This window comes from Gymnoscopelus microlampas (assembly GCF_963454915.1).
Source record: "Gymnoscopelus microlampas genome assembly, chromosome: 7".
NCBI classification, from domain to species: Eukaryota; Metazoa; Chordata; class Actinopteri; order Myctophiformes; family Myctophidae; genus Gymnoscopelus; species Gymnoscopelus microlampas.
The window spans coordinates 42869623-42892831 of NC_139944.1; the positions used below are offsets into that span (position 1 = coordinate 42869623).

At 40.8% G+C, this 23209-nt stretch overlaps 2 protein-coding genes across 2 annotated transcripts in view; both read left to right on the forward strand.

The window, feature by feature from the left end:
- Nucleotides 1–1247: 1247 nt before the first annotated feature.
- On the forward strand, nucleotides 1248–12574 carry tpra1 (transmembrane protein, adipocyte asscociated 1). Its single transcript, XM_084062179.1, has 11 exons — nucleotides 1248–1879; nucleotides 3431–3618; nucleotides 3960–4092; nucleotides 4988–5074; nucleotides 6206–6278; nucleotides 6439–6518; nucleotides 7845–7955; nucleotides 8086–8146; nucleotides 8277–8379; nucleotides 9889–9969; nucleotides 10087–12574. Exons 2-11 carry the CDS (start codon nucleotides 3443–3445, stop codon nucleotides 10355–10357), a joined length of 1176 nt encoding a protein of 391 aa, XP_083918305.1. The 5' UTR covers nucleotides 1248–1879; nucleotides 3431–3442; the 3' UTR covers nucleotides 10358–12574.
- Nucleotides 12575–13068: 494 nt separating this feature from the next.
- The window catches only part of chchd6b (coiled-coil-helix-coiled-coil-helix domain containing 6b), a 78165-nt gene continuing 68024 nt past the window's right edge, over nucleotides 13069–23209 (forward strand). Inside the window, exons 1-4 of the mRNA XM_084062445.1 lie at nucleotides 13069–13497; nucleotides 14992–15085; nucleotides 15470–15524; nucleotides 17201–17363. Coding sequence (XP_083918571.1) covers nucleotides 13255–13497; nucleotides 14992–15085; nucleotides 15470–15524; nucleotides 17201–17363 — 555 coding nt within the window. The 5' untranslated portion in view covers nucleotides 13069–13254. The remainder of the gene's footprint in view (nucleotides 13498–14991; nucleotides 15086–15469; nucleotides 15525–17200; nucleotides 17364–23209) is intronic.

A 23209-nucleotide genomic window follows, 5' to 3' on the forward strand; every position in this document is an offset into this window, starting at 1 on the left:
AAGTCTTGCTAGACGAGATTTCAATCTCGTCTAGCGAGACTTCTGTTTGCATAGTGTTCTGTCACTATGAACATCAGATCTCATCTCACCAAAAAAAAAAAAAAAAAAAGCTGTTAAAATATGTGATCTAACCTAAGGCCTATCCGCTTCAACTGTAAGTGAGATTCCCCATTCTAGTGAATGAGGCAGCTTAGAGGGCTTTTAAGCTGTGGCGGACCAGGGGTGGAGTTATGAAATTGTTCTACTGTACCATTCATCCTAAGATATCATAACATCATAGAAAAGGTAAACTTTAGTTCAAAATTCTCCTTTAAACAGATGAGACAAAATAACTAAATCAAATGAGCAGGAGCTAAGACAAATAATTGTATTGACTAAACAAGATCCAATAAACAATACAACAATAAAACAAGCATTCGTACAACTAGTTAACAACAAGTAGGCCAGGCAAAGAGATGGGCAGTGACTCTGCTGTCCTGACATCATGCTAGTACAGTCAGTAGGTGGCAGTGTGTGCATCTCAAACGTTAAAACCCACCATGAAACTAAAAGAGGAAGAAGACACTATTGGGTGGAGCTCAGTGTTGCCATGTCTGCTTATTATAAGCGACTTGTTTGGGCTTGTTTTTTCTGTAAAGCTGCTTGTAAATATTAGTTCGTTGCGTTTTTTTGGGGGGGGGGGCTTGTTTCTAAAGTGTCGTTGCTTATTTGGCCTGTCTCTTAATGTTGTTTAAAACAGGTGTTCTCAAACATTTTCATGTCAAGGACATGATATTTGTCCACCGACACCCCCCATGATATAAAAGTATTTTGTGACCCCTGTACCAGATTTGTGTTAATAAAATGTTAATACAAATATTCAAAACATTTCACTTTATTTTTTCAATATTTCTTTTGAAAATAGCCGATCTACAACAAGCTCTCAACGCGTCACATCCAGGGTCACATCGTGATTTTTCAAATATCCGATGCTCATGGGCTTGTTTTCAGAGACCTAGTTGCTTATTTCCCTCACAAGATCTGGCAACGCTGCTTGGATGTTTTGGATGCGAACAGCGTATTACTCTAATGTCGAAGCAAGGGGGCGGGAGCCTCGCCCCGAAGGGGCGAGGCGCCCCCGCCCTCTTTCTTCTACAATAGAAGAGTTAGGACGTCACATTCTAATACAACCAAAATACCCAATTTCGGCACCGGCCTCAGTGGCGCACCACGCTAATCACTAGACTCCCAACCCACTACCACTGGTAGGCTGGGTTCGACTCCCGCTTCGGGTGAAACTTTTTCAGTCATCCGCGGACTTCTTTTTTTCGCCGATAAAGTATATTTTTGGACCATGACGGAGGCGCGCCGACTCAGCAGACCTTGAGGCCGAGGAGTTGCGCCCGAGCGCCTCCAGGCGCGAGTGCCCGCAACGACCGGCCGAAGGTCTGCTAGTCGACTCAGCGCCGTCCGAGTTATGTACCGATAGGGACAGAATCGTAAATATTTTTGGTGGGGACTGTGTTTGACCCACTGACTGCGTTTGCCCCAACTGCCACTCAAAGTGACTACTGGCCAATCACAGTGCGTCTCAACTTCCGGGTACACCCGCACCCCCCGCCCCCTTGCTTCGACATTAGAGTAATAGACCGTTCGCGTTTTGGATGCGGGTTTCAGTCACCTGACCAGTGACCACACCACGTGACCACCGGGTGAAACGTAATGTTGTTGGTAAAGTCAGTCCGGCTGCGATGTCATCGCTTTATCGTGTTCTATTGATTTATCCACCGCAGAATGCGTGAGAAAAGACACGTTTTCCATGTGCTAAAGAGGTACAACTGGCGACAACAAAGCTACGGAGTATTATTGTGTGCCGTTGGAGTTGATACTACAGAGTTGGGTGAGATATGTCCGCTTCTTGACTGAGTTGAACCAGTGTTGCCATGTCTGCTTATAAGCGACTTTGGGATAATAGTTTTTCTGTAAAGTTCCTTGTAAATTATTGGTGGTTGTGATTATTAGGGGCTTATTTGGGGCTTGCTTCTAAGTGTGGTTGCTTATTTAGGCTTGCTTCCTTTTTTGTGGTTCTAAAATATTTTCTTAAATGTTTTGTGCCAGGGTCCAGGGACCATTTGTGTTAGAATGTTTAAAAAATATTCCAAATATTCCCCTTTTCCCCCCTGAGTTTTTTGACCTGCTTGTAGATCTGCTATTTTCAAATAGGCGATAAAGTGCTCATGTGGGCTTCTTTTGGGCTTGTTTATATATACCTGGTTTCGTATTTCTCTCGCAAAGCCTGGCAACACTGGCTGCAGAATTGATGCTACAACGTTATCATGTGTTTATGTTTTTGAATCTGTGGTAGCAGACAGAGTAATAGATTCACTTCATGATGTTTAACATGAGGTTTTATTCCACAGTGTTTGCATATTGTATGAATGTAGTGGCCACACAAACAAGAACAACCCATGCATCTTATCCGCAGATGGCTAGCTGATGTTAGCCGCGTTTGATATAGTGCTGCTAACGTTAATCCATTAACTAACGTGAGGTTCAACTGGTGATATGTTGTGATGATGGTCCCGCACGGTCAGGTTAATGTTGGACAGATTTCCTGCTAAATGAATGGTAAATCTTTAATGTAGAGACACAGACACATGCGATCTGTTTTGGGCTAGCTTCTGTTTCTGTGTTAGCCTTGGATCAAGACTATCAGAGATGTATTTTATTTATTTCATCTGACTTCTACTTTCGTATCTATGATGATAGATGTATGATATGATCATACTATAGATATGCAAACGTAAAAAACAACAAAATACAAATATGATAGTCTTGATCCAAGGCTAGTTCCTGTGTAGAGTATGTTTGCAACGGTCAAATATTAACTCGTAGCTGATGAACTAAAACAACCCAGTCCTGTTACATAATTGTTTGTAGGACTTGGGGTCAGGTTTGCATAGTTCTGGTATAAAGGTACGTGTAGCTTAGCCTGGGATCAAGACTATCATAGATCGATGTTTCAGGGCTAAGATCGATGTATTTTGATAGAGTCTGACTTTTACTTTCGTATTTATCTATGCAAATGTCAAAATCGAAAATACATCTGTGATGGTCTTGACTCTTGATCCAAGGGTGTAGCTTTGCCTGTGATGTTACAATACTCACCTCTACTGTGACAATTGTTAACACCAACAACATAATTGTCAATCATATTCTGAGAAGGTACACCCAAGTGGCCTATAGTTGCAATTTGCAAACTAATATTCTATCTTGTAGAGATATATCAACCTAAACCTGTTTTCTCGAAAGATTCCGGTAGTTTTGTTTGGTACTGTTTTACTACGTTATTGTCCTTTATCCTGTGTCATTAATGTTCTGTTTTGTGAAAGGTTTGTTGTTATTATTTTACATAATTACTGACTGTATGTTGACGGTTTATTCTCCCCAGCCCCCTTACACAATGCGGGACACAGTAACTGCAGTGGTGAGGTTTGCACAATACAATGGCAGCGTTTTCCCCACCACAGCGGAGAATACAACGGTGCCATTCCCAACCTGGCAGCCTGACACTGAGGCCAACATCTCTAAGCCTCACAAATGTCTGCAGGTTTTGTACGAGGACATTGGAGACTCCAGGTAAACAATTATCAGAGAATGTGTTGTTGAATCAGAGAATGTGCCTTGCTGTGGCGAATATTGTAACTACGCAACTTGAAACTGTGATTGTGGCTCCCTCACCATTTGAATAAAAACATAGTTGGAGGTTTGTGATTTAAACCACAGATTAAATTGTTACTTTGTTTAATTCTGCTTATCAGAGCTGGGAAATGAACTCATCTCATTGATTGATTTTGTACAATATCTATCAAAAGCATAAAACCCCCAAAAGCTTGACAGCTTATTTTCATTGTGGTCCTTTGAGTGCAAATGTACACATGCACAATGCCTTGCCCTTGATTTTCTTTTCTTCATCGTAGGGTAAGGTTCTGGGACCTGCTGCTGTTGGTGCCCAATGTTGCGTTCTTCATGTTCCTGATGTGGAAGCTGCCTTCAGCCAGGGCAAAGATACGAGTCACATCCAGTCCCATCTTCATAACTTTCTACCTGCTGGTAGGGCACTTTGCAGCAACTTACTTTGTAGCATCCAGTACAGGAAGCCATGAATGAACATCTGATGACCTTGAACAATGACTGCTGCATCTATGTTTTGCTGGTGTTCCTATTTGGTTTAGCCTAGTTTGTAATTTCTTCAAGAGTAAATCCTTCAATGCAACATTGATCCAAATCAGTGTTCAGCCACCTTGCACCTATTAGTGCATCTTTAATGTCACCGGGGTCTCATTATTTTCCCTTTACTGTCTCTTCCTTCTGGGTATCTCTTATCTAATTAATATTTCCAGCTGCTTACCTCTCTCTGTTTTCTCCTCTCTGCTGAAGGACAGGCATTATTGTAAATCTCTAGATTTCTTGTGCCTGTCCTTTGAAGTTACACATACAGTACTTAACCTACTTATCTAATTTAGGATGTATCCATACATTCACTCAGAGCTTACTCCGAGTGCTTTCATGTTGTTGCGAGATTCAGAGCGACCAGTGTGTTCCTCTTAGTAAATTCAGAACACTGCACTCTGGGAGTGGGAGCACTGACTCAGAGACACTCTAGCTGAAGGTTTGCGTGAGCATCATGGCTGAAGAGATGAAGCTCTGACAAAATGCGACGGTTGTGACTCTTTGGGTGAACACACGCTCAAAATGTTACTGCTTCATCTTGTTATATGGCTAACAAGCACATTTAGTTCATGTTATGATACAAAACCTTCAAAATCATGTTTGACGCTTTATACACTATCTTACAAAACTAATTTAATGTTATTACACAGTAATATTGTTATTTACATTTGTCATCACTGTCTGAATTTCTTTTTAGTTGAAATGTAATATTTTAATGTTTCAGTTTACTGTCTTGGCAGTTGGCACTCTGGCTAACCATTTCCTGTTGTGTTAGGTTTTTGTAGTTGCAGCGGTCGGAATCACCCGTGCCATTGTGTCCATGACTGTCAGTGCATCCAGCGCTGCCACCATCATAGACAAAGTAAGACCACAAAATTATTGGTAGATGTGTTGGTTGTTTATTTATCTTGTCATGATGTAACTAGTCCAACTGGCGTTGATAAGAATTGAAGAATAAAAAAATAGTCTCCTCATTGACGACTCTCAAAGTCTCTCTTTTAGCACATAGATGAATACGGGAAGAAAGATGATTTTTCCATCACAAAATCCATTACGGCATTAAAAAAATTAAGAAAAACTGTCAACATCCTGATGATTTTACTATTTGAACATCCGGATATGCGGATCCATCCTGGGTTTTTTCCTAATACAAATAGCTAAATCAACATCAAGTTGTCTTTTAAAAAGAAAAGCCCTACTGGGTGTTATGGTGTTACATAGAATCAGCTTATTTGTGTTTGTTTGTGTACTAAAAGAGTGACTTCAAGAACTGTTTGGCTGTGTAATGTCATTTCTAATCAATAGCGCAATGGATCATGGTATCTCGTCAATTGAACTAGTTACATCATGATAAAGGTAATAAATACACCACCCAAAGTGTCCTTTTGCTTTAACATACTTTTCTTCCGCCAGTGCATCAGGGATTAAGAACTTAGATGTAAATGTTACGTGAGAAATTAAGGGGATTCTTTTGAACAGTGCAAATCGGTTCAGGATGAACACCTGATAATTCAGCCTTACTTTAATTTGTGGAAATGCAGGCCCAGTTGAAACACAACATATGGTCAAGCTGGACTTTCCTGCAAACTCACAGATGTGCAGCAGAATCAAATCTTCCTAGATACGTAGAAAGTGAACCATAGAGTTTTCAGCTGACTGGATGGAATCAGCAGTTCCCTTATCTTGTCACAAATGCCTTCTTTTAGTCATTTCTCAGCAAGGTTCATGGGAGCCAGCCACTGCATGACTTTGCAAGGATTTCACACTGAATGCAAAGGCATGGCTGACATTCCTCACATACCAGACAGGTCCCCATGGTGTACTCAGTAATGCACCTACTGTTTCCATTGCAAACTGTCTTCCATGCTGTGTTGGTAGAAGTGAAGGTAGAGGATTATGTTATGCAATGGGCTGTAACAGGGCTCTAGTGGTACATATTTGATCAGCATGTGGATTTTAATATGGTGACTTCTATTATTCTGTGTCCCCTTAGGTCCTGTGGGAGATCACCCGGTTCTTCCTGCTGGCTATTGAGCTCAGTGTTATCATCCTGGGGCTGGCTTTCGGTTAGTCCCCTGAATCTGTTTCACTTCCACTTTACAAGAACGTGACTACATGGGAGTTTTGAGTCGCTGTGTATAAAAATAGATGTGTGTTGTTGTTTCAGCCGAATGCTAATGGTGACGCTGACTTCTTCCCCCCCTCTGATCCTTGTCATTTTGTCAGGTCACTTGGAGAGCAAATCAAGTATAAAGCGTGTGTTAGCCATCACTGCTGTGTTGGCTTTGGGCTACTCAATTACACAGGTAACTATAAATAACCATATGTCGATTGATTGATTTATTGAGTACTTTATTAGCAGTTTGCAAAAAAAAAGCACAAGAAAGTACAGTTCAATACAAGGTCTGTTAAGAGGATTTTAAACCCAAGAAAGCCTATGGCTTGTTTCCATTGGGGTCCTTTGTACTCAATTCATCAAAACATTTAATGACAGAAAAATATACAATATTATGCAAAACATCATATAAACAGAAAAAGAACAGAAAAATATGTGCAGTAAACAGTTCGGGGGTGGGGGTAGGTATTGATTTTTTTTTACGGGGGCCAGTTTCGAGTTTCAGCCACCTGTAAATGGTTTTGAAGGAGAGTAGGGACACTTCTTTACGACTGTTGGTAGGGCGTTCCACATTTTTTTGTGGCATAGCAGGAGAAACGACAAATGATTTATGTGCTGATGACACAAGAATTGTTGACGTTTTTTTTCAGAAACATTCTCTACCAGTCAAATAAAGAAAAAAATAATAATTGCAGTCAAGGAACCGTCCATGATAAATTTTACAGCAATTAGATTTCAATGGTGTTTCGCAATGCCTTATGCAAGTTTTAAGTTCAATGAGTTGATTTGCTGTTGAGTTATATCATTGTGGTCATTTTAGCAGCCTGTTCACGACATTGATCCCGGAATACAATAATGCCTTATCTCAGAGATAATATGGCCGTAACTTCGGGAGGCCAATCAGAGACTCAAAGTTCACTGGTCCAGCACTGTACGATACCCACCAAGTCTGCCAAAGTCCTCTTGAGCGAGGCACACTAAACCCCCAAAATGCTTGATGCTCATGCACTGTGGCTGACCCTGTGTTCTGATATATCTCACTCTCACACACACACACGCACACGCACACGACACACACACACACACACACACACACACACAACCATGTCATAATTGACTAGTGCAGAGTACCCCTTTTCAGCAGGTACTACGATGCCAGTGCAGGCCCATACCGTACCCACTTGCGCAGGCGGCAATTCACAGGCGGCCAATCGTCTTTTTTCTTTGCATTGACTTTGCATGTAATTGAGGAACATGGCAGTTTTGTGGAGAACCGCTGATCCAAACGACTTCACACTTAACACTGCAATCCCCTGGGGTGTGAGCAGTACACACACGCCAAATGTGAAGACGATCGTTTGGACGGTTCTCGAGACATATGAAGGATAGATACACATACACACTAACTAACTCACAGAAAGGAATTTTGAGATAATGTTGTTCTACAGTAAGCATTGACAGAAATGTTTGTATAGCATTTAAAAATGATAATGAGTCATTTCTTTTTTCCTCTCAGGGTACACTTGAGATCCTGTATCCAGACATACATCTGTCTGCAGAAGACTTTAACATCTATGGCCATGGAGGAAGACATTTCTGGTTGGCCAGTTCATGCTTTTTCTTTCTGGTCAGTATAGCTACTAGCTAAAGAACTATGCAACTATTGCACAAACACAGAAAAAGCATCATCATATGTGTATTGGGAATCAGACAACTTCTATCTGACAATATGTCATGATTTATTCTTTTCTTTTTAGGTGTACTCGCTGATTGTCATCTTACCTTATACTCCAGTGAAGGACAAGATATCGCTGCCATGTGGGTTCCAAGATATTTTGAACAGGAAAAAAAACATTCAACTTCTAAATTAAATGATGACACCTTAAATTCTGCAAATCAGTATAGTGTTGTGTTTCAATGCAAATCTTGTCTTCCTTTTTTTCCCCAGCTAAGAAGAGTTTCTATGTGTATGCTGCCATTTTATCTTTGCTCAATTTGGTCCAAGGGCTGGGCAGTGCTCTGCTGTGTGCCGGCATCATAGAGGGACTCTGGTTAGTATTTTCAACATTTCAATGGGCTAAAGCCACTGGCCCCCTAGTGTGAATAAGCTTTTTTAAAACCCTGAAAATAGCAGATATACAAGCTCACAATGCATTGCAATGGGCTTATAGATCAGATATATAGATTTTTATATATATGTTTGAAAAACATACAATAAGACAATAGTGACATGCCCATAATAGGGATGTCAGGTTGAAAGTGCTTAAACTGGCACAATAATCGTATGAATTGAATTGAATTTGTTTTAATATATATATATATATATATATATATATATATATATATATATATATATATATATATATTAATGAATTATTTGTATTATTTATTTCTCCTTCCCCTTTTAATTGGCCCGCCTGGCAGCCCTGCTTTGAGTGATACTATTTGTACCATTTTTGTGGTGAATAAATGTAGGAATATACTGAAGTATACTGTAGTTGTAATTGCTGTTTCTCAGTCATCACATACTAACTACAAATAGTAATTTCAGCAAGCTGTCATGTTAACACATGCACATAGACTTATTTAATGTATACCTGACTATATAGACTATATTGTATACCTGTTATAGTCCTTCGTGAGTATTTCATGTGCTCATACTAAATGTGCATTTTAGACAGGACAGTCTATATTTAGACAGGACAGGAAATTGAGCCAGGGCAGAGACTGTAGGTCTTGAACCAGTTATACTGTGACCATGTGGTTGGTGTACAGTAATCTACAGCACACCCCTTTATTCAAGTGCTTTGAAATCCAGGGCTCTCACGCACCCTCATTTATATCAATCACAAGCAGAGATGTCTGACTTGTAACAAATTAGCTAATTAAATCATCCCTTTTGCAAATTGCAAATTGGAGAAAGGCATGACACTATTAGAAATCGAGAAACGCCCTGAGTGTTGGTAATTTAAAAAGGACAAGCAGGCTGTGCTATAATTAGTTAATACATTTTCTTCCACTCTCCTGTTGATCTACACAATACATGTTTGACATATGTTGTTTAGTTTGCTATGTTATGCTAGACTACACTTCTTTTTTGTTTTTTGTTTTTGGCTTTTCTGCCTTTATTGGTGGTGAAGGTAGACAGGAAAGAGAGAGACAGGCTGGGAGAGGCACGCAGCAAAGCTAGTCGGGAACGAGATTCGAACCCGCAACGTGCATTAGAGCCTAAATGCCCGGGCCGCTAGACTACGCTTCTTACTTGACCATCTTTGACTTTAAGGACTTTTCACTTACCTAGTTTGTCTTCAGTCTAGCTGTGGATAAATGCTAGATGGCATTTAATGACTAGCATCACTCAGCTCTTAATCTCTCTCTGACTTCACTGAGATCCTGTTGACTGTACCGTCTCTAATACTGTTTTGCTGCTGATCATAACACACTTACACTCTGTACTGTCTCTAATACGGTTTTGCAGCTGATAACACACTTACACTCTATTAGCCTTCTCGTGGGAATAATGCAATGCTGAGTGTGGGTATTTTCTTTTTCTGAACCAGCTGTGTGGACGTCACCACCTTCCTTTACTTCTCCATCTTCGCCCCACTCATCTACGTCACCTTCCTCAAAGGATTTTTTGGGTATGTACAGTAAGAATAACCATCTAAAACTTGCATGCAGTTGTATGTGTCACCATTGCTATTTATCAGACTTATCTAATTGTCAACACCCCTCTCTCTGCCTTACATATCCCCCAGGTCGGAGCCAAAGATCCTGTTCTCTTATAAGTCGCAGGTGGACGAGCCAGATGAGAGTGACGTCCACCTCCCTCCCACCTCTTCCTCAAACCTGGGCCGCAAGGAGGTGGCTGACCAGGGCCTGTACTACTCCTCCACCCAGTTTGACGGTTCAGGTCCTGGTATGGCCGGCGTGGTTGGGGCCTACCTGGACGATGTGGCCTCTGGCCCCTATGGGGCCAGCAGCATCAACAGCATCGACAGCGACCGCTGGAGAGCCATCAATGCCTAAAAAGAGGAGGAATGGATGGATGGAAATATGGAGAGAGAGACAGTTGGACATGCTGCTGGACTTGGAGCCACGCTGTAACATGGTGTTGGTAGGCAATGAAAGGATGTTGCCAGAACAGAGCAGAATACGCAGTGTGAGGCCAAGCAAGGAAACACTTGGTCTTTGTCATTACTGGGGTGGTGGACGAGTGACGACAGAACTTTGATAGCCTCTAAAAAGGCAGTACTGTGAATTGAGTGTCTGTTTCAGAATGCTGCTGCTGTGACAGAGAATGGAAGAAGGCCCTCGCCAAGGACATTGTCAGCAACCTTAGCCCAATAGGATCAGGTTGACAGATCTTTCAATGTAGGTTCTTCACAGTAAAATCCCAGTGTTCATTTAACGCTGAAGAGTGCACAAATGGAACCAAATCGACCATTTGGTTCCATTTGTACACTCTGCAGAGTTATAGAACAGTGGGATCTTTCTGTGTTTTCCTGCCAGGTTCCATTACATTTCCCTCAATACTTACCCTACTGTAGCTATGTACTGCAAGTGTATACAATCATTATGGAGTTGGACGTCCCTTCCTTTTAAGTAACAGTTTGTGGTGAAGGACTGTTTGTTGAATGGTAACAAAACATCTGGACATTCCCATCCAAGGCTTGCTATTTTAAGTGATGGCAGTTCAACTGACTTCATTATCTGCTGTCTATACTAGATCTGTGATTGGCTAGCTTGTCGGCTTGTATTGAATCACTGTGCCTCTCTTTCCACAGGGCAAGACCTTGTGCTTATTCATTCTGATCTGTGTGATTTCTTTGACTTCTGAAATCAGTGCTGTTATTTCTCTCCTTAGTGAAAGTCTGTGGTATGGTGTCATGTGTTAAACACATCCATTTGAAAGATGAAGAACTGTGCTGCTGGCAGAACACTAAAGATTGATGAAACTAGGACTTCTCTATGTCTTGGCCGTAACATGCTTGTATCTGTCATAATCTGTTTTTTAATTTATTTTAGAGTTTTGCTGTACTTTATTTTGTATCATTCCTGCTGTTTAATGCATACATATTTGGTAGCTTCATGTTAAAGGTGGAAATGAAATGGCCCTTGAAGATCATTCCCAAGTTAAGATGCTGACCATGTTTGTGTGGCAAATTATCTTCCATTCCAAATTGGACACATCTGTATTTGATTTGATTCCTACAAATACTTCTTTCATGATATTGGACCATAAACATCATTCAAGTCAACCACAAGGATGGAAGTAGTGATTAGTTTAGGATTATTACGTACTGGTTTCTGCACTTTTTATCACAGGCAAAATAACATATTTTTCCTTTGCTGACCAAAACATGCTGGAATGATTACCTCATCTACGCCATTGTGTATGTGTTAATGATCACATCATTTCAAGGAAACGGCTGCTTGAGACTTGAGAATGATGTTTAAAGTTTTCCTGTCCAATTCTGCATCGAGTTGTTTCACGTCTGTCAGCTTCTGAAATTAGTTGATTTAATTCCTCTGGAATATCTCACACCATCGGTTCAGCCATCTTATCTCTTGCTTACATAAATCAGGTGTTTGCAGCCAACTGTATAACTTAAAGGGCTTACTTGTTGTACACACTTGACTGAAGATCATTCCATTTCAAGTGAAATTTCCATTTGTTTGCTTATCTATATAAATAAGATAATATTCCATATATTTGAAAATGCTCCACTGTAGAGTACTAACATTTGGTATGGAAGGATTGGTGTATGCCATTTAAACAAGCGGTATTCTGTCTATTGTGGTAACCTGCTACAGCATATGACAAGACATTTATTTTTTCATAATTGTAAATCCACAACACGCAGCATTCTAAATGTATGGGGGGAAGTATTTCTTACAGATTCTCTGCTTTGCTCGTATAATATTTTTCATAATTTTTAAGGGTTATGATTGTTCTTGTACACTGGGCTGAATTTCCTGCCAAAATAGTACTGCAGGATTATCCCTGTCAATGTGCAGTGAAATAAATTGATGTGTTGAGGGCCGAATTCACAACGTTGAGATGTCATTTTGGTGCTGTCTGGTTACACAAAATGTTTGAAGATGTTTGATAGTGAAACCAGATTGAGAATGGAATGTAAATTACCTTTTTATTTAAGTGCATTGTTTATTGAATATTCAACCCTAATGTGACGTGTTGAACATTCCATGAGCAGCAAATTAAACTATGCTTTATTTCATTTATCATGTGGGGTCTTCCATGTTTTTCAGCCCAAGGACCCCCTAGCTGAAACGGATGAAGCAGGTACCCCTACTACATATTGTGTTGCAGACTTTTTCATAGATGGCTTCATAGACCTGTTTGATGGCACTGTCAATGTGTGGCCGTTGTGTTGGATTTATGTGGATTTTCAGACAGTTAACCTTAAAAATGTGTTTGGTCTGCTCTTTTTTTCCTTCTAGTCTACACCAAACCAAAACCTATTTTCGGCTAATGTTCCCCTCAGAATAGAGATGCTAGGGTGCAAGTGGTTAATGTAAAAAGAAGTTCCAATCACACGAAGATTTGGCGCACCCCCTGTAGTAACTGAGGACCCCGTAGGGGTCCCGGACCCCCTGTGTAAGACTCCTGTAAGCTGTTTCTTTAAGGACAGGGCGCCATCTACTTGTTCATATGAGGTACTGCAGCAGACGGGGAGCTTTTCCTCCAAGCATTTTTTGTGTCAGTATTAAAGTGGCATGTGACTGGTATTATATACATTCTGAACGTTATTTTTCTTCAGGCGGCGAGTCCAAGTTGAAGGGATGTCTGTTTGATCTTGTACACAGGAAGGACTGTAAACTACATATCCCATGTGCACTCGTCGTTGTCCAGCTATGATACACCATCCAATGTAATTGGCCCGAATTATTTAATCCAACCTATGCGGTTTGGGGATACTGTGGTGATCAGTGACCTTTATTGGAGTAGCTTGTCCGCCGGTCGCAGTGGCGGCGACTTTTGTCGCTTTCCGTCATCTTTGTGTCGACACTGCACACCTTTTTTAAATTATCTATTATTTAATTTTAAACAGCAGACCAGAATGGGAGGCAATGGAAGCACGACCAGGAAGGTATCATTCGGACTGGACGAAGAGGACAATGTCACAGTCATTCAAGGAGTGAAGGTAAAACGGCAAAGTTTAGATGGACTATAATGCGATAAAGTCATTGGATACGTTTGCTTCGTCCAGTATAGCCATGGATCACACGAACGTCATCTGTCACGACCGTCATGGATGAACTTCAACCTGGTATTTGAACTTTCACCCTTTTTGGCCCGTACATCTACATACACGTTCAGATTTCAAATATAAAGAGCTTATCCCATGGCCACAGATGTTACAATTATGTACGAGCCCTCAGAAGTACCCGTGTCTTCCATATTATTCAATAATAAGCACTTTAATCCGATCGGTGGCCATTTTCTCCGTAGTTTCTCCATAAGCGTTCATCTACGCGACCCCATCGGTTGGGAGGTGTATTGCACTCTGATACATTATAACTCTATTAAAAAATAGCCACCGATCGGATTAAAATGCTTTTTATTGAACAATACGGAAGATACGGGTACTTCTGCTAGCCCGTACATAATTGTAAGATCCGTGGCCATGGGGTAAGCACGTTATATTTGAAATCTGAACGTCTATGTAGATGTACGGGCCGAAAAGGGAGAAAATGCATACACCAGGTTGAAGTTCATCCATGACTGTTACGATATGACGGTCATGTTACAGGGCTACGTCGTCCAGTCAGATACTGTTCCCATGTCCTCGAATGAACCCGGTCACGTCCTCTGCGCCCCGGCCAGCAATGTTATCTCGCTTCCATGTGATATATTGTATTTTGAATCATGTTAAAGACAGCGTTCCAGTAAAAAGAGTCGGCTACATAGTTATAGGCTACATTGTAACACTGGTTAATAGAAGAATGTAACATTTTTACATAGCCTTATTCGCCACACTGTATAGCAGCCAATAAACACGCAGACAGCTGATCACGTGCAGCTGAATAATCATAACAGTTAGCTTTGCTAGAACATTTCACTGGTTGACAGCAGCTGTGTAAAGTAACTACGTACATTTACTCAAGTACTGAACTTAAGTACAATTGTGAGGTATTTTGTACTTTACTGGAGTATTTAAAAATGTCAGTACTTTTACTTCTGCTCCACTACAAATCAGAGACAAAAAAATATACTTTTACTCCACTACAATTATGTATTTAATTATTTAATAAACTCATAATCTGTTAATATGCTCGTGATACTACTTGTACAGGCAGCAGCAGCTATTCAGTATGACACATGTAGGCTTATGGTATGCAAAATGAGTTTCTATATACATTGAGACTGTCGCCACAGCACCTTCTTAAAATAATGGCAAAGTCATATATTTCAAGTAAAAAAAAAAAAAACTGAATAAACTGAACCATATATGTATATGTATGTATGTATGTATGTATGTATGTGTGTATATTATATATATATATATATTTTTTTTTTAAATTATTATTATATATTGTTTTAAAGAAAATATGACAACATAAAAGAGAAAAAAATTAAAAATATATTTTAAAAAGGTGACACTCTGGGGCGATTGTCTGACCCATTTTATGTCCAGCTCTCAGAAGAGGTCCTCCAGCGGATGAGGGAAGCCCAGGGGTCTTCACCACCACCACACAAAAAACAACCACCACCACCACCACCACCACCAAGTATGACCTCACCTACCCCGTCTGTGTTGTGTTACTTTACAATATTCCTTCGTCATGACTCATTGTGTCATTGAACAAGCTGATACTCTGTGAAGGTTGGGTACTGAAGTAGAATTAAAGCTGAACTATGTAACTTTCCTCTTCTACCCCAGATTTGAATCCTGCGCAAGTGCTGCATTTTTCCTGCTTGCTCAGGGAGAGATAAACTGTATATCAAATCATAATTAGCCTCCCCAAACTGAATTGAAATACTATATCAAAACCAGAGAAAGACATTTATTGTAATTTCAATCCACTCTGGTCTGTCTGTACACAATGTGTTGATGTCACAGTACTGTGATTATGGACTTAAAGTCTTTAAAGTTGTGTGTTAATGTTTTGCAGGTCCAATACCAACAGGGCCATCTGTTGCAGAAATACAGGAGGAAATGCGCAGAAAGTAGGTGTGCCTGTGTAAATGTTATACAGTATTTTGACAACAGAGGTCAGACAATACAGACACAGGAGAAGAAAACAAACTGACTCAACACTGCAACCTACTGTAGCTTTACCGTATTTGGAAAGAAACTTAAAATAACTTGACACAAGGAGATATGAATTCTAACTTAATTTTACATAAATGTAGCCTACCAAGTTCTTGGCTTAGGGCTTGAAGCCTCCTTTGAAACAAATGCATTATTCTAAATTCAATCGAATATCAGACTTTGACAATATGAGATTAAGTCTAAAGCCTGTTAAACATTAGCTTCTAGTGCTTGCCGCCCTGTCAAATTGAGTTGACAGAGATATAAAGTATCAGACACTTGATGTTAATGTGTAATGCTCAACTGGAATGTATACATGCTGAGTGACCCTGTCAACACCTTTTGATTTACACTGTATGTCAGCTACAGTGTTGCTATGCTGATGGAATGTTCACACAATCACACAGGCCTGCATCATGCTATGCTACATTAGAACTGGGAGCTTGCAAGGCCAATAGCTGTTCACGCCAAGCACTGTAACTAACTATAAACAATATAGTTATAGTGTTTGATTCTGGATTGCCCTTAAACAGTATTATTGAGCCATTTATACATTAATGCTCTACTTTCTGGAATATTATTATAGATTATGTAGGCTATAATATATTATATAATAGCTGTAATTATGTTTTGTGCTTGTTGATAGCATTATTCATGAGTCTTGTTGGAGAAGGCATCTCAAGACAGAAAAAAATCCTCCTTGATGGCAGGTGTATTATCTGTCATGAAACGTATTGAGCTCCAGCACACATGTATATTTTGCAATTTATTTGCTTTATTTAGGTACAGTGAACAGAGACAGCGACATGCATTAAAGTGCCTCTAGTCAGATTATTAGAACAGGGTCAGCTGCGAGAAGGACTATAGCCTTATTTATATGGTTTGCGCTCTTACTCAGTGAGCCATCAGAGCTCCACCACGCTTTTCTATGTGCCCAAATTTCCCAGTGTTGAATATTGCAATCTGTACAAATTGTATTATGGGGAGACCTGCAGGGTAGAGAAGTTGGTTTGTGGCCAGAAGTTTGACGGTTCATATCCTCAGACTGCCTTTAACCACTTGAGCCCTATTTAATATATCTAAAAAAAATCATCAAACATAGTGAAATGGCTTATCTACAAGCTCACAACATGTTTTTGCAATTAAGAAATTGTACAATTTTTGAAAATCTTTGAAAGTTTTGCTTATAAATGAAATGCCGAAAATAGGGAGGCATGTGGTGGGTTGTGTAATCCAGTGGTTCTCAAAGTAGGGTCCATGGACCCCCAGGGGTCCTTGGGGGGGGTTCCAAGGGGTCCCCAGCAAAATGTATTTATACATCACACTCATTTTAACTTTATCCATATTTGACCTGTTGGCTATTAAAAAATAGCAGATTTACAAGCTCACAGCGCGTGACTTCGTGCCGCACTGCGAGCTTGTACATCTGCTATTTTTTTATGGGGGTACGTGACCAAATACATATCAATTTGACATGATAAAGTTTGAGAACTACTGGTTTAATCGGTGTGCTTATCTACTTCAGCTAGATATTATCTACTTCAGCTGGAGAGATGAAGCTTTCCCTCTTACTGTATCTCTGTTACTGTAGGTTTGAGCAGGAGCAGGCTCTGGTGCAGGAGCAGCTTGCCAGACTGGCCCAGAAGGAGAGAGAAAGAGAAGATGCACCGACACAGGGCCTGGATGTTCTGACTCCAGCGCTACTAATTGAGAAAGGCAAGACCCATGAAGAGTTGTCGAAGGCCAAGTTACTGGTGAGTCATGCAGGGGCCACACCCAGGTGCTCGAATAATGTCCTAAAATAACATGCATTTGATTTGTGTTATTTACTTCTATGTTTACTTATTGAGGTATGGTATATTCAGTGTGTTCGGTGTTGGTTTGTCTGTACCTGCATGACCATATATGACTTCACAAAAGTAGACCTATGTCAGGAAACTTAACAGTGACCATTCTCTGGATGAAGATGATTGATTTAACTTCTATAGACCTTTTAAAAAAGATTTAGCCCCCAGGCGGCAGGCCCTCGGGTCCCTCTCTGGCGCCTGAATTTCCCCCGCGGGATCAATAAAGGTATCTATCAAAAATCCCGGCATGTTTTTCTACAGGGCCAAATTCAAAATGGCCCCTGGCGGCAATCGTGAAAATGTAATTTTTGTACCAGAGCACCTAGAATAATGTACTGTATGAAGACACTCTGTCATATACCTAAGTCGACCATGAGGGTTCAGTTCAGTTTTACATTGTAACATCATTTTGACACAGAAATCCAAGATGGCCGCCATCCAGTAGGGTGGAAACATAGACTGGTCAGTGGTCAATTTATGAAAAATCACTTACACCCCCAAAACATATTAGAACATACTAGGAAAAGGCATCATTTCCAATATGGCTGCCGGGAGCTAGAAGTCAAATCAATCATCAAAACATCTTAGCCAGGGAACGGTCACAGAATTGAGATTTCGGACTCACTCATCACAAATGTCACACAGGTCCTGACAAAAGGTCCAGATCTAAGGTTGCCTCAAATTCGCAAGTGGCAGTAAGGTATGTGTTGTGAGGCAAATAGCAAGAACTTACCTCTAGTACAGTAGTTACTCTTTTTGAGGTATGCTTGTCTTGCGATTCAAGTCATGAACGCAAATAGACAAATAATCACGTAAACACTCTTTTTGTAGGCCATATATTCCCCTTGCCTTTTTCATTCATTCATTCAAACCTTTATTTATGCTCGAAAGGCAATGAAGTTCTCACATGAAGCCTCATTTACACTGGGTTGAGTTTGAGTTAAATTACAGAAATAAGCTCTGAAGTAAACAAAGGCATATGATATTATAAGATATAAATAAGATAACAAAAAATGGGCCACTAAATACAACCTGATGTGTGCCTCACCTGTTTTGTTGGTAATTAGCAACCTCTCCTGGTCAGACTTTGAACTGGCACGTTCTGTACTTGACCAGAAATGAAACATCATAAGGAATCTGCGATTCTACATCTATAGATTCTGTCTGTTAAATTGCTGACAACATAAACACTTATTCTTGTGAAGATACACAATGGCCTACTTTGACAAGATTAAGACGTTTTGCCAGTTCTAGGGTGTTGTATCTTAACAGTACATGTACTAAGCCATGCATGCTATCCCTGCAATTATATTATAAAATATACTAAAGGTTCGGGCCAATATGTCTGAGTCATAGTGTTGAGGGCTTTGTCAGAGTACCCGTTGTAGCCGTCTGTCCGTGCCCCTTCTGTGCCCATATAAGGAGATCCCTGATGTCATTAGTATATGCCCATACGCTGTATATTTGCATTCCCATACATGGGTATATTGGTTGAATTGGTGGTTCTGGACAACTGGATATCCATATATGGACATATCGGTCGATCTGCGGTTCTGGACATCCGCATGTCTGAACGACTAAGCGGCCGGCACCGCACTTCTCGAGTCCTCGCCGATGCGCGCGCCAAGTTTGAAGTGGGTCGGGCCCATATATGTACATGACCATATATGGGCATAGCAGTCGTATCTGTGGCTTTGGACAGCCAGAGTTATAGTGACATGCCTATATATGGGCGTATCAGGTTTGTTTATGGTTCTGTCTGAGTCATAGTGACATGCCTATATGGGCGTGTATCATCATTACATTACATTACAGTCATTTAGCAGACGCTTTTATCCAAAGCGACTTAGTGCATTCAACATAGGTAGGCAAGGAAACTACTAATCACCAGAAGTCTTAAAGGACGACTTCACCGCTTTTCAACCTATCTTCATATAATTGGTCCTCACTAATACTCATGATAAAATGTTACCATTTTTTTCTACTCCGCCTGTGTCTCATAGGAGGGCTGTGGACAGTTCAGAAACCGTCTACCAGTGACATCATCGTTACGCATGATTTTTTTTTTCCAACAAGATTTCACATTTTTTATTATTATTATTATTACTCTCCGCAGGAGAGTATTGTTTTCACTTTCTAAATATGACACACCGATTGGTCAAGCCTCACGTGACACGTGACAATACGGTGAAATACTGTATAAATACATGGCATCACTTTGACAGTGTCTTTGCCACTGTCAAAGTGAGGTAAGACAGGAACCATCACGAAATGGCTGCATGGCTGATACATAATTGGCAGATAGGACAGATAGGACACTTATATAGACAGGAGGGATATGACACTTACACAGACGGATAGGACACTTACAGTACACAGACAGGACGGATAGGACACTTATACAGACAGGACGGATAGGACACTTATACAGACAGGACGGATAGAACACTTACACAGACAGGACGGATAGGACACTTACATAGACAGGAGGGATATGACACTTACACAGACAGGACGGATAGGACACTTACAGTATACAGACAGGACGGATAGGACACTTATAGTATACAGACAGGACGGATAGGACACTTATACAGACAGGAGGGATAGGACACTTACATAGACAGGACGGATAGGACACTTATACAGACAAGACGGATAGGACACTTATACAGACGGATAGGACACTTATACAGACAGGATGGATAGGACAGTTAGAACATAAGAATTAGAACATTCCCAACATTCCCAACACAAGTCTGGTAAGAGTGAGGTAAGACAGGAACAATCACAAAATGGTTGAGAAATGGCGGATACTGTAACAATTGGATAGGACACTTACACAGACAGGACGGATAGGACACTTACACAGACAGGACGGATAGGACACTTACATAGACAGGACGGATAGGACACTTATACAGATAGAACATTCCCAACATTCCCAACAGCGGAGAGTTGTGCTCCGAGGAGCACTTTTTCTAGTTTAGATTTTTATTAACACGAGAACAATGGCTTCTTTTATTGCATTGCAACTTTCCAGGAATAGAAAGCCTGCAGTTTCTATTAGCTTGGATTCCCCATTGATGATGTCACTGGTAGACGGGACTCTGAACTGTCCACAGCCCTCCTCTGAGACACAGACCGAGTAGATTTTTTTTTTACCATTTTATCATGAGTATTAGTGAGGACCAGTTATATGAAGATAGGTTGAAAAGCGGTGAAGTCGTCCTTTAAGTGCATTCTCTTCTAAAACAAGCAACTAAGAGTATACGTAGCACTAAGGTAAAAGTGCAACTTATCAGCTACCTACTTTCTTAAACAGATGAGTTTCGGGTTTGTTTATGGTTATGTCTGAGTCATAGTGACGTGCCTATATCTGGGTGTATCGGGTTTGTTTATTGTTATATCTGAGTCAGAGTGCCGTGGTCCACTGGCCGGCCGGCCCACCCAGTAGGATATTGTAGATGTGAAAATATCAACATTTCAATTTCACTATGCTTCGAATCACTCCGAGCCCCACAGGTTTTAAGTGTAGCTTAATTTTTAAGGTCAAGAAGATGATTCTTAAAGGCCTTTCTGCTTCAGTTGGAAAAGGCTCAGGCAGGGAACATCCATGGTAAAGTGAGGGTAGTGAGAAGAGATGTGACAGCTCCTTGTTTAAAATCCCCAGGAAGTTGTAGAATATGTGGTCAGTGCTTTAACAGCTTTAGCCACCAGGGGGGACTCGTGGTTGGCTTTTAATACAGGCAAAACATTACATGATGCTGGCACATTCAGTCTTTTATGGTGTTTACAAAAAGTGTCTACTAGACATTCAATTTCCGGAGATAGAGTGATGAACACTGAGCAGAGATGCTTTGGACACAGCAGCTGTGCTGTTACTTCCCTTCACAGCTGTCTTTGAGAGGCAGATGACAGGTGATTATGATCACGATGATAGCAGGTGACTGTAATCAAAAGATAACCACGTCAACAGGCTGTGTTTATGGCACATCAATACTTTGAGCTTAATGCGATTGTGAGACTATGACTTCTGAAGGCATGGGTTATTTAAACATCCTTTGTTCCTGTGTTTCTACAACTAACCTGTCTGTCAAATTGCAGACAACCTACACACGTATTCTTGTGAAGATAGACATTTTACGTAGACCTTTTACACAAGTTATGAGACAAGTTATGAGATGATACGACGTGTCTTTGTTTACATCCAGCCTACATGGACTGGTTATCAGGTAAGGGATAATCAACAACAAGCTGTACAGTTTTAGAACAAATATCGCATGATGTTGAGGCAAACTTTATTCAACTTCGGATTGATTGTAAACCTTAATGTATCACTCCAACAAGAGCAGAGAATCTGTGCTAATGACCTAGAAAACAACTGCCACAAATAGTCACATCTTTTACCACAATATCAGCCCATACTGTACATTACCCAAAAGGTTTAAAGTTATATTGAAATCCATGTAGTATTTAAGGATGGCTGTAGCTGGCAAATAACTGTTAATACAGTTATTATATGCAAATACATTTAGAAGGTGATGATGTCATAGCCATTCGGTTATCTTACTGCACACTCACCGACCAATCAGAACTTAGCGTTCTACATGGCCATGGTATAATGGTGAATACATTGTGAGAAGATTACTTATGATGGGACCAAACCGTAAAAAAATAAAAAAGAATGAATATGGCAGCAAAGAAATCCTACTTTTCCAAAGCTATTTGAAATGTGCTTGTATTGCACAAGGCTTTGACACACATCCATGTCAGAATGTCGGCATACATGAGCGTAACTGTGACTCAGTGGTGGGTATGGGGATTGGGAGATGAAAAAGAAGAGGAGATTGGATGGGATTGGTTTGATAGAGAAAGTGGTCTTTTTCAAAGCACACAGCAGCTTTTCTATGGCTGACTAAACACATGACATCTCGGCTCTAATCTATGGCAACACACTTGGGACAGTAATGCAAGGATGACACAGAGGTTGGTCGACTCGTGTGTGCATAATGTTTGTGTGTGCATGTGTCTAGTGGTCATGTGTTCACATGGCCAATAGAAAGGCATAGAGATGGTGTGTGTGTGTCCTGCTTGACACTAGATGTGTAGTGTGTGATTTCTGTATGAATTTATATGTTTGCACACAGCACACGCACATACCAGTATATTATGTGCTGTGTGGACACATAAATGCAGGGATGTTTGCTTTGTTTGGTGATGTTTGGTGTGTGTGTGTGTGTGTGTGTGTGTGTGTGTGTGTGTGTGTGTGTGTGTGTGTGTGTGTGTGTGTGTGTGTGTGTGTGTGTGTGTGTGTGTGTGTGTGTGTGTGTGTGTGTGTGTGTGTGTGTGTGTGTGTGTGTGTGTGTGTGCGCGTGCGCGTGCGCTCACCCTGGAGCGAGCGGTACTGATCTCTTGTCGTGATGAGCAGTGATCTATTTACTGAGCATTAATTGCAGTCGCTAGCGATTCCCTCCTTGGTTTTTGTCACACAGCGTGAGGTGGCCGCTTCACTGTCTCTCGGAACGAAAGGCTCTGGAGTCATCCCATTACCCCACCCCCGCCCCTCCCCTCTCATACAATTGATTCGTCCCGCAGCGTATTTTGGTGTGCCAGCTCGCTGTAACGATTATTGAATGAAGCCGTTGGCCTAGAGTTCACTGATACTGGCTCCCAGCGTTTAATGATGTCGCATCGCAACGAGACTCCGCTGGCTCTCACTTCCCAACCTTGTTTTCTACATTTACTGACAG